The following is a 12,389-nucleotide window of genomic DNA, read 5'->3' on the forward strand; positions in this document are numbered from 1 at the left end:
TGACCATCACCCGGTGCCAGGTAACGACCGCATCCAGAAACGCACGGGTGAAATGGCATCTTTAAAAAGATGATCCGTCGTCTTTACAAAGACGCACCCGCTTATTGTACTCTTTTAGAGAAATTAGCTCTTTTAGGGAAATGCTCTTTTACGTGCTGAGACGCACAGGGGAAACGGCCATTTGCAGCACGACAGGGGGTAGTGCAGCCTGAAGTGTGCAACCCACTCGACACAGGAACGACCACCGCTGAATCGCCATCCGTCAAACAAAAAACTCCCGAGAGCACGCTAGACTCGTCACACACGAAGCAGTTTGGTAGGAGCAGAACGATGTTGTCGCTCGGCTCCGAAGCGAAAAGCTGCCTTTGATTTGTTGCCTTTTTATGCTCACGCTGTGATCAGCGGCAGCTGGATGCAATCATCGCATGCCAATGTGCATTGGCTCGTTTAGTTTACACTCGAAGTGGATTGGTCTCTCCAAGCGAGATCCCAATTCGTCGGTCACCAACGTGACTCGGAGTGACCGACTGAAAGAGAAAGGATATTAATACAACATTACTCTTAGGACAACGCAAACTATTTTTTTATGAATATGACTTAACCTGATGGAGGACGTGCTCAGGCATTCATGCAGTCTCTCTCTCGCGCGCGCGCGCGCGCGGTATGTTTTGTGCCGTTGGATCATTCTCGTCGTTGTCTTCCTCAATAAATAAAAAATTTCTTCATGCTAGGGTGTCGGCGGTGAATACAGTGGAGAGAAATCCCCCCACAACTAACTGCAAACTGGCATTAAGATCTGCCTCCATTTTGTTAGCAACGCCCCAACTTCCAATGATCCAGTCAATTCCCGAAGGACGAAATCAAGTCCCGCCCTCTCATTTCAGATGCCGTTTCACTCGGATAGATGTCACAGTAGATTAAAAAAAGACAATCGCTACTTCCGTTTCATGCCGACTTTAAAGCTGCAGCCCTTAAGTTTTGCCCCTTGACGCCATCTCTGTTTGAAAACCTGCAATTGCAGCTGTGTGCGGAATTATCTTCCTTGCGTGGGTTGTGCGCCGGCACGGCTCCAGTGCGGATTAATCTAATGTTTTGAGGAGTATGTGTGTGTGGCAGTCAGTCACCGCACCGGTGTGGATATTTACTTCAGATATTTATAAAACGGTGCCATTTTACATATATATATATATATATATATATATATTATATATTTTATCATTCTGGCGAGTAAACAAAAAAATGTACTAGCCAATGGCGATTCAATTGCCAAGGTGTCCGTAGAGGGCTGTATCAAGAAATTATTTTAACCCAAAAAGCAAATTTTGCTTCCTTCGAACTGGTTGTCTTTAAAATACAAATCTTGTGTAATCCCAGACTATCTGTAATCAGAAGCACATTTAAAACTGGAATATAATTTAATTTCATTCACATGTGTTTCATAAACACAATCCTTTATGGATTACTATCCGCCATCAAAATGATACATTTAATTATTCCAGCTAATTATTCCAGCTGCTGTGAGAAAAGGCTATAAACGATCAGCCACCGGCAACCTACCCGTACCACTCAAATTAGAAAACATTATTATAAGCTAACCGTTGTGAATCGGGCTAAAGTAAGGCGATAGAGTTTTGAACACTGGCTGGTTATGTACTTGCTCAAATATTGATTTTGGATCATTTTTAACCAAAAAAATTACGGACTGCAGATTTAAGTTGAGCATTAGGGATAAATTAAAATAAGATATAAAAAAAAATAATAACTTAAAACCAATTTCTTATGATCATAATTATCCTACCTTTACAGTAATCTGACGGATTCTCTTGTTCTTCATCATCTGACCCGAGTAATTCTGCTGGAGGTGGGGAAAAGTCTGGAGGTGGAGGGCTCAGAGCTTGTGGTGGGGTCGTCTGATTGGCCGGGGCCTGTGGAGTGGGAGGAGTCGTGGAGAGAACGGCAGGTAGACCCAGTGAAGGTGCTATGGGAGTGGAAGGTGTGTCTGGAGACGAGAGGACGCTGGGTGAGGGAACCACTGTGATGGGACCGTTGTGAATCGGGCTAAAGTAAGGCGATAGAGTTTTGAACACTGGCTGGTTATGTACTTGCTCAAATATTGATTTTGGATCATTTTTAACCAAAAAAATTACGGACTGCAGATTTAAGTTGAGCATTAGGGATAAATTAAAATAAGATATAAAAAAAAATAATAACTTAAAACCAATTTCTTATGATCATAATTATCCTACCTTTACAGTAATCTGACGGATTCTCTTGTTCTTCATCATCTGACCCGAGTAATTCTGCTGGAGGTGGGGAAAAGTCTGGAGGTGGAGGGCTCAGAGCTTGTGGTGGGGTCGTCTGATTGGCCGGGGCCTGTGGAGTGGGAGGAGTCGTGGAGAGAACGGCAGGTAGACCCAGTGAAGGTGCTATGGGAGTGGAAGGTGTGTCTGGAGACGAGAGGACGCTGGGTGAGGGAACCACTGTGATGGGAATGGAGTGAGGGATGGGGGCCTGAGGCTGCAGGTCTGGAGGGCTCTTGGAGAGGTTTAACGGGGGCGTCGGGGGCGACTCTGGAGGGGTGGCGGATCTGTGGATGGTGAGGATGTGACACAGTTCATCGGAGGAGGGGATCTGGGGTCTGTAGAGCAATAAATAAAAGAAAAAGAGATGTTTAAATACAACATCTGCTGGTTGACATCCTGTGCGAAAGAACATTCTTCTACAAAACGTCACTTGTCTGTTGTCTACGGCAAATGCAGCTGTTTAAAGGAGCAGAATGTTACTATTTTTAATCAAGATTCGCTGATGACAACTCCATAAATAATAAATCAACAGCTACTACTTTTCATAAGCTGTGACTTTCATATCTAGGGCTTATGATTTCACTTAAAGCACATAGTCTTCAACCATCTGTGCGATTCAAAACATCAATGCACCATCTTAATATAAAGCCCCTCTGTGTCTCAGTCTATCTAGCTTTTATTAAACGACCAATAAGTACATCTAAAAGGGGTTTGCAACAGTGGCCAAACAATATGGATTTTTCTTGATGCTGATATCTAGAGAGCAGGGTTGCCAATAGAATGGCTAACATAAACATATAATGTGTTATGCACACACTGTAATGCACAAGAACGTTCAGACATCTGGGAAGACAGAATGCAGTTCATACCAATTGTGATTATATATAATAATAATATTTTTTCAATATTTAGTTACTTAATTTTTAGGCATGTAGCACATTTATTATTAGTCACTTACAAAAAATAAAAAAGTGGAAAAACTATCAAATTAAATTTTATTATAATATAATATAAAAATATAATATACAATATTTACATATAAAATGTAAATTCTCATGTTTTTTTTTTACAATCTGTAGCAAGAAATTATGCATTATATTTTTTCATAATTTCCATCAACATATCAGTCTGACCTTACATTGCAAACATTACATTGTCTCATTTAATTTTTATTACCCAAAACAAGTGTCAAGGTTTAGACTGGTTTAGGATGACACGGCCGGAGAAATACATCAGTTTTTTTTTTAAGTGATTAGTTCACTAACTGGATTCCTTTGACTCACTATTGATCGGATGCTGCACATTTTACCGACACCTAATAATTTTGGGGAAATAAAAATGCATATTCACACAATATTTACTCAAAATAAATTAACACACATTTGAAAACATTTTTGCATTTTCCACAATACTAAGTTATATCTCAAAACATTGTCTGAATAATCAATCTCATATTTCTCTATCAATAAAATAGTATAAAAACAATACATTATTATTCAATATTCATGGAAATTACTGGAAATTTTAGTGCAACATTAAAATCGTGTCATTTTCTGCCTGTGTTACATAACATAAACAATAATGAAAGCTGATGGTCTTCTTAGAATACGATACTAAGAGCATGTGATATTTATGTAGGGGAAGCACATACACATCTGCTCTACACATCTTCATGCTATTCTGGCCTACTTCTGAAATTTTGTATCGCAGCACTGCTAATGTAATTTAATCACTTGCATTTCTCCTTATTTGACCATATTCATTTGTACTAAAGTTCAGTGAGTACTCAATGAATAAATGTGGGAAAATCAGAATTCTGGATAACATCTGTGCACAATCTGTGGTTCCTATCCATGATGCACGTATGTGCAATATTTACCTAATGTGTATTGTTACGATTTTTCCAGGGATGTGTTAAAATAGGTCCCACATGCATGGACTGGGAAGGAGGGCCATGAGTCAATATGCTTATCTGGAAAAGTGACTCCCATGGCCACCCTCCTATATATTTTTAGCAGCATCTCACAGAGCAGAAACCCAGATCTGGATACTGCCCAGTTAGACATACTCACCCCAGCTCCAAACTAGAGATCTCCACTGCTGCTGCCGCTGCTTTGCGGTGCTTCTTGTTTTTCTTCTTCTGCTTTTTGCCGTGGCTGTTCTGGGGAAGGCTGTTGTCGCTGCTGGATACTGCCATGCATCAGAGAGAATATCATAAACAACATAATACATATTAGACATGCTGTTATAGGCACCCCCACCCCCAATTCACTATACATGAGCAACTAATGGAGGACAGTCCACCAACAATTTGAGGATATCACATCGCCAAAAGCCTATATGACTCTATTAATCCCATGCATTTATCAATAACCAACCGAATAATTCAAACAATCAGTGTGAATCCAAACATTTGATCCTCTAAACGTGCTCACGCTTAGCTTTAACGCTAACACGGGCTCTAACGTTAGTCATCAAAACAAGCGTCATTTTAACCCTCCGACATTGTTGTATTTATCCTCAAGACACATAATACATCCACAGACACTAACATATTTAGGGCCGTTTGGCTGTTATTTCATGAAAACACTCTCACCGTTCATCGATATCATCGGGACAGCTGTCACCTCACGCACATTCGCTTCAGTTGGTTCTGCGCATGCGCACCCAGACAGCGCCGTATAGACAGCAGCTCGCGCGATTGAAATGGGACTGCACGAGGACATCATATTTTCTGAACATTAGGCATACTAAATGTCTAGCAAAATATATTTTCCCACCTAAGGCATTAAAGCGTTATCTTATTTCAAATTAGTGAAACAGAACATGGAAATTGTCGCGTTTTTTTTTTCTAATCTGAAGCCAGAAATTGTCACAATTTTCCTGAAAATTGTTCGGAATTTAAAAAAATATATATATATATTTTGTTATTTCTTTTTGTTATTTCTGCTAATATGTCAGCCTGAAATTTTTCATTTTCATTTTTGGGTGAACTGCGGCCAACCTGACAATGTCAAAAAAGTATAGATGTAGATTAGTTTGTTTCTTCATCAGAACATATTTAGAGAAATTTATTAGGCTACATCACTTGCTCACCAGTCAAGGGCATATAATTTAGTAGGGACACTAGGGACATGTCCCTACCAATATCCAGCGACTACTAAATTATCTTTAGCAATCATTTTGATCAAACAATTAAATAGGCCTATATGTGTGCCTATGTAACCATTGTTGTTGTAATTTAGGCCCATCTGAAATAGGTCATACCATTGATATTACCTGAGAAGTTAAAGAAACACGCTAGAAAACTGTGTGCTTTCAAGGATGTACATTTATGGGCGGAGTATCCTACTGAAGAGGATTAGGGCCAAGAAATAATAAAAAAAATTTTTTAAACCATCTCGAGATTAAAATAGTTACATTTCGAGGAAAAAGTCGAAATAAAATGTTGAGTATAAACTCATTAAATTACCATTAAAAAGTTGTTATATTTTGAGAAAAACTTGTTAAATTTTGAGAAAAAAAGTCAAAATAAAATGTTGAGAATAAACTTGTTAAATTACGAGAGACAAGTCGCTAAATTTCGAGAAACGACTCGTTAAACTGCGAGAAAAAAGTTGTTAAATTGCGAGAAAACAGTGATTACATTTAGAGAAAAAAGTCGTTAAATTTCAAGAAAAAAGTCAAAATAAAATGTTGAGAATAAACTAATTAAATTACAAGAAAAAAATTGTTAAATTTCGAGAAAAAAAGTCAAAATAAAATGCTGAAAATAAACACATTTGTGTCAGGTTGATTTCATCTCAATCAAACCACAGACCCCGCAGTGATTTAAACTAGTTTAAAGGCAGATGAAATAGCGCTGCCATTCTCAACAACACTGACCCGGAAAAGAGGAGAACAACAATTAGCCTAGTTAGAAAACTTTTCAATCCGCAAAATAATATTTACAATGGATTTACTGTAGCAGCACTAAACCAACCCAATTAATAAATTATTATTAAACACTCGTTAGGCAGTTGATTATCACTTTTCCGATGTGATATGTGATGAGAAAAGGAAGAAAAGCGAGTTTGGCAAAAGACGGACTCGAACCCTTGTCCACCACATCATATGCTACATCCATATGCATATTCTCCAACCTACGTCACTGCAGACGCTGTTCGACACGCAACAAGATGAAATGAACCTGACAAGTGTGTTTATTCTCCGCATTTTAATTCAACTTTTTTTCTCGAAAGTTAACTTTTTTCTTGTAATTTAATGAATTTATTCACAACATTTTATTTACTTTTTTTCTCAAATTAAATGAGTCTTTTCTTGAAACTTAACTTTTTTCTCATAATTTAACAAGTTTATTCTCAACATTTTATTTTGACTTCTCAAAATGTAACGACTTTTTTTCTCGAAAGTTAACAACTTTTTTCCTGTAATTGAATGAATTTATTCTCAACATTTTATTTAGACTTTTTTTCTCGAAATTAAACGAGTCTTTTCTCGAAACTTAACAACTTTTTTCTCATAATTTAACAAGTTTATTCTCAAAATTTTATTTCGACTTTTCTTCTCGAAATGTAACGTTTTTTCTCGAAATTTAACTTTAACATTAATTAAACTTTAATTTCAAGATGGTTTTATTTTTTTATTATTGCTTGGCCCTAATCCTCTTCCGTACTCTTCCATAAAGAGCATAGAGTATAAGGTAGCTGAAGTGTTTAAAACATATGTGCACAGTTCAGTTGAATGATAAAGTTTACCCTCTTTATCTTTATGTTGCTGTTTCGTGTTCATCTGCTTCTCCCATTTGCTCTTTTTACATTGACTATCACTCTATATAGATTAATACAATCAGATAAAACAATAATTTCTCAAATATTTATTACAATATATACTGATAAATTTAACATTCACTTCAATGGTATGAGATTACTGGATGCTTTCAACTGATTTTCTATTGAACTGTCACCAACTGAACGGCAGTGGTCAATCTAGGCTATTTAAAATACTGTATAGTGAATTAAGCTAAGCCATTCATTTTCCAATTTCAATATCGCTTGTAATGATTTAAAAAAGCATTTAATGTGCTTAATGGTTGAAACAGAGCTTTTCAAAACTCCTAATCAATGTGTCGCAAAATGATTCACTGTTTCGAAGTGCTCCAATTGAATCACAATTGAATTCAAATCGGAACTTCGGAGCGCGAATCATTTGATTTAGATCGGGTTCATGAATCATTTGATTTAGATCGGGAGCGGGTTCATGAATTATTTGATTTAGATCGGGTTCATGAATCATTTGATTTAGATCAGGAGCGGGTTCATGAATTATTTGATTTAGATCGGATTCATGAATCATTTGATTTAGATCGGGAGCGGGCTCATGAATCATTTGATTTAGGCCGGAACTTCGCGTATCGCGAATCATTTTATTTAGATCGGAACTTCAGAGCGGATTCGCGAATCATTTTGTGAATTGAATGATTACGGAGCGCAGATCGTGAATCTTTTGATTCAGATCTAGACTTCGGTGTGCATATCGACAATCTTTTTTTCGGATTTCTTTTTTATTACACAGTACATCAAAAAAGAAGGTATACAAAATCAATTAAGAAAAAAATAACTGTGGTTTTACAATAGTAAAATTGTAGTTAATTGTAGTTGTTTTTTTTTACAATTTTATTAAAAATACCATGGTTAAACTATGGTTAGTGTAGCCTTGGTTTAACTATAGTAACCATGTTTTTTTTCACCTTAAAGAGGACATAGGTTGAATACTAATTTTGATCAAATAATTAAATGTCTGTTGTCTGTCGTTATGTCCCCACCAATGCCAAAATCATACCTATGCCCTAGGTTCTGAAGCAAGAAACTGTGATATAATTTTCATAAAAATGGTTCAGAATTTAAACAAAAATCATCCTTTTTTGGTATTGACTCCAACATGTCAGTTAAAGTCATTCAGCCCACAGGAGATGTATCTATTCGATTAATATTGTCCTGGACGCCTTTGTTCTGCTGTCTACAAATATAAAAAAATCTAAAACAGTAGACAACATCTTCATTGTTAAAATTATAGCTTTATTTTTTTCCAGATACAAATTTCCATTTCACTCATTTCAACATTTTGGCTCCCAATTTCTCCTGAATGGAGAGAGTAAGTCTGTTGAAAAACAAAATCAAAAAACAAAAAGAACAAGTCCTCTTCACAATATGTACAGGCACATATACACAATTGTTAGCAAACTATACACAAAACAAATACAAAATAGTAATGTCTTTAGACTGGGGTTAAGCTCTCTTTTAACCCCAACTTCATTAGAAAATTACCATATATTATTTTTTTTACCCTTGTATAAAAGTTGTGTAAAACTCGGTGCCGGGCAAGGGCTCCGTATACACCACCAATTCTCTAAACAATGGTCTGAATTATTTATCTGCAAAGATACAAAGCCATATTCCACACAACTGGCAAAACAGGAAATCGCAAGACTGTACAAAAAGAAGGTTTCGCAGGATTCTCTTAGAGAAAACCGTACATAACAGGAGATTCGCCAAAAAACCTCACCGTCATGTACAAAGCGCTACAATTACTTACAAACTCTCATGCACACACACGCTTTCTTCTGTGTTCATATGAGAGTCATGCACTCATAATCGCAGTCCATCGAGTGGACCTCTCATAAAGCACCCCAATCAGAAAATCCAATCAAATCTCAAGCATGCATCAGCCTATAATAATCAAAAAATACACCAAGAGGCCAAACACATTCAACAACAGGCTAATAAACATACACAGGATGAGCAAACTAATACGTTTCCCATTTTTAAAACACAGCTCTGTGCATACATTAGTATGATGAAGCGTAATAGCTCAAAATCACATAAATAAACGCAGGAACAGGGAAGCCTTCAAAAATACATTTGAGATGTCCAGATAGCAGTGCATTCATTATTTTCAGTTCTATACACAAAAGGGATCGTGTTAAAGCATATGACGTCAGCTTCATGATCAAACTACAAAAAAATTACACATTGTGAGTGAGCCAAAATGTAAACACAAAGTGCTTCGGGCGAAAAACAAATCATGACCGTTTTAAGAAGCTAAAAAGAACAGATGCACAAAAAAATTACACCATCATCACCTGTGACAACAAGGTGAATACAGATCGCTCCAGGAAATGAGCCGAAAGGGCAAACTAGAAATGACTGAGCTACACATGGATTTATACTGAATCCATTGAGACCGACAGCTATAATCCTGAGACGCGCTGCAGTTCAGAGACTAAAAGCCCTGTATGATCTTCACAACAGGCAACAGTTGTGCTGCAGTTCATCTTTTCCTCCATTTGGCAAGTAATGTCAAGCATGTTTACTTAAATCGGTAGACATTATAAAAAGTAACAAAGAAGGCACATTGGCGGTCATGTATAAATAAGCATTATTTACAATAGTTAGTTTCTATTCAGTGTCTAATGTTCACAACTCTCAATCCGACTGCTGCTTTTCTAATCATTGGGACCAAGCGAATAAAGATGCTATTCTCCATTTGCCAACTAGAAATCCAATGACTCAAACTGACCCAGTTTTGTATCAATACCTCCCAAGGGACTGGCCAACCCAGCTGCATTGCAATTTCATCTGAGACTGAAAACGCTTGAGATTGAATCTTGAATTGTTCTCGCTTTTGCTATGAAATACAAAGCAGGCATTAGGAAATCAATGCCATTTACTGTAAGTGTGGGTGAATCTCACAAAACCTGCAAAGATCTGGGATTTATTTCATGCCTAAATCAAAAAATAAACTTGAATTGAAAGATGTTGTGCATTACAACATCTTTATAAGATTTAAGAAGCAATGCAAAAGCCTAGTACTAGAAAAAAATAAACAATGATATATTAGTTGAAGTTAAAGAATAAGGTATATTGTGCAAAATATAATTTATTCTTTATCTGTATATTTGGCAGTGAAATGTGACCCAGACCCATATTTTAATCGGGATCTATCAGAAATCTGCTTGATGAAGTAAAGTTAATCAGCTTATGGTACTACAAACCAAAATCAGATGATCACAATTAACAACTTTGAGAAATTCCAGATATTTGAGATACTAACAACAATGGAAAACCTGAAAACTGCGACATTGTCTTTTTTTTGCATGCACACCTAAAGCTACACAATAACGTGCACACAAATATTGTGCTCTTGTAACTTATGGCACTTGTGCGCATAGACTTACTCTACAGTCCCTGTAAAAGCGTAATACTTGTTTTGATCTGCAATACTAATGTAGAAATGTTAGTATAAAAAGTTAACACCACACGGCCAAGGACAGTCTATGAGTTTGGGCTTTGATTGTGGAGGAGTAGAACATTTCTAAACCTGGAACGAAATACTCCACGTACAGTAGAAGTAAATGTGGGATTTGTCCGCAGTGCTGACATGACTGTACAGTTTCGTTGAATCAGTTCATGAAACTCCATACAGTGGATGTGATCACTTGAATGGAAATAGAAATGGTATAAAATGTGTCTCAGCATGTCACAATATGTGAGAGCTGCTTCAGTAGTGTCATTAAATTTTGAATTAGGTAAACTTCATATATACAGCAGAGCCTTTCAGACAAATACATCACAATTAACCATGCACACACACACACACACACACACACACACACACACACTTCCTGTCAGTCAATACTCCTGTGAATTGTTCAGAGCCTCAGTCTGAAAAGCAATCCTTCTCCAATAAAATTCCCATTAAGGTTTTATCGGAAGAAAGTGATCATTACTTCATTTCCTGTTCCCTTTTGTTAAGAATATGCAGGGAATGTATGTGAACGGTTGTAGAAGCACACGAGTGTTTGGCGTAGTGGTTGCATTTCATCAGCCGATCACATGAGATAAGACGATTATTGTGATTATTATTGAGCTTAGATGACAAGGTGAAAGGTCAAAGCCTAAAGGTCAGTGACTTTATTCTCCACCAGGGCGGCGACCTGCTGAAGCCGATACGCCAGCTGCATCTTCTGACCCGCAGCGTCTTCTTCCAGAGACATGATAATCTGCATACAACACAATATAAAGGAGTATTTTAATTTGCTCTAGCACAAACATCATAAGAAGCTTATATCAATCCCATACTGACCTGATCGTAGTATTTGTTGATATACTTGTACAGCTCATGCAATGCCACCAAACTGTTCATCTCGGATGCAAAGCTCTAAAAACAGACAGTCATCAAAATCTTAAAATAGAAGGTTTAAGTGTCCATGACAAAGAACATGAAAAATCTTTTAAAAAGGAAGGAAAACCTTAATAAAAATGCAAAACCTGCATATTTTCCTCATACATAAAATACATGTAAGTACAAAAAGTAAATATATATTTTTCAAGGTAAGAAGTTTTTTTTAATATCAAACAAAAATGTTCATTTTACAAAATATGCTTAATTTTTGACAATTATTAATTTTAATAGTCACATAACATTGACATGGTGTGTTTACACTAATATCATGAATTAAAAAATATTTTTAATACTTTACAATTATTAATTCAACATATTTATTTAAAAAAAATAAATATTAAAAATAAATATATTTTGCAATTATTACCGTTAAAATTAATTGAAAACCACAAGATAATTACTTTAACAAATATCATTAATTATTAATTTAAAAAAATTATTTTAAATATTTTAAAATGATTAAAAAGATTAATTTAAAAAAAACGCCACATGACTGTTAAATATCATGTACTATTTGTTCAAAAATATATTTTTATTTTACAATTAATAATTAAAGGGGTCATATGATGCTTTTTTAAAGATCATTATTTTGTGGATTTGGTGTAACAGAATATGTTTACATGCTTTAATGTTCAAAAAACACATTGTTTTTCAAATACTGTACATTATTGTAGGTCCTCTATGCCCCGCCTCTCTCTCAAACGCTTCAAAGTCCCTCCTTCCGACAAGCGCAGTCTGCTCTGATTGGCCAGCTGACCCAGTGCATTCAGTGCATTGGAACACCACAAGCACACGTCGTAAATGTAACGCCCCTTACCATAATCGCGAGCTTCAGCTTTCAAA

General features: G+C 36.2%; 2 protein-coding genes across 2 annotated transcripts in view; both read right to left on the reverse strand.

Annotated features, from left to right (window-relative positions):
- LOC107743111 (SRSF protein kinase 3-like) overlaps positions 1 to 4,968 on the reverse strand; it is a 30,710-nt gene extending 25,742 nt beyond the window's left edge. Inside the window, exons 1-3 of the mRNA XM_016556233.1 lie at positions 4,900 to 4,968; positions 4,376 to 4,493; positions 2,247 to 2,638 (exon numbers count right to left, since the gene is read on the reverse strand). Of these exons, the coding sequence (XP_016411719.1) occupies positions 2,247 to 2,638; positions 4,376 to 4,493; positions 4,900 to 4,915 (526 nt within the window). The 5' untranslated portion in view covers positions 4,916 to 4,968. The remainder of the gene's footprint in view (positions 1 to 2,246; positions 2,639 to 4,375; positions 4,494 to 4,899) is intronic.
- Positions 4,969 to 8,394: 3,426 nt separating this feature from the next.
- LOC107743121 (plexin-B3-like) overlaps positions 8,395 to 12,389 on the reverse strand; it is a 74,497-nt gene continuing 70,502 nt past the window's right edge. Inside the window, exons 34-35 of the mRNA XM_016556245.1 lie at positions 11,448 to 11,522; positions 8,395 to 11,364 (exon numbers count right to left, since the gene is read on the reverse strand). Coding sequence (XP_016411731.1) covers positions 11,260 to 11,364; positions 11,448 to 11,522 — 180 coding nt within the window. The 3' untranslated portion in view covers positions 8,395 to 11,259. The remainder of the gene's footprint in view (positions 11,365 to 11,447; positions 11,523 to 12,389) is intronic.

This window comes from Sinocyclocheilus rhinocerous, unplaced genomic scaffold, assembly GCF_001515625.1.
Source record: "Sinocyclocheilus rhinocerous isolate Xijiao unplaced genomic scaffold, SAMN03320098_v1.1 scaffold797, whole genome shotgun sequence".
In the NCBI taxonomy this organism is placed as follows: domain Eukaryota; kingdom Metazoa; phylum Chordata; class Actinopteri; order Cypriniformes; family Cyprinidae; genus Sinocyclocheilus; species Sinocyclocheilus rhinocerous.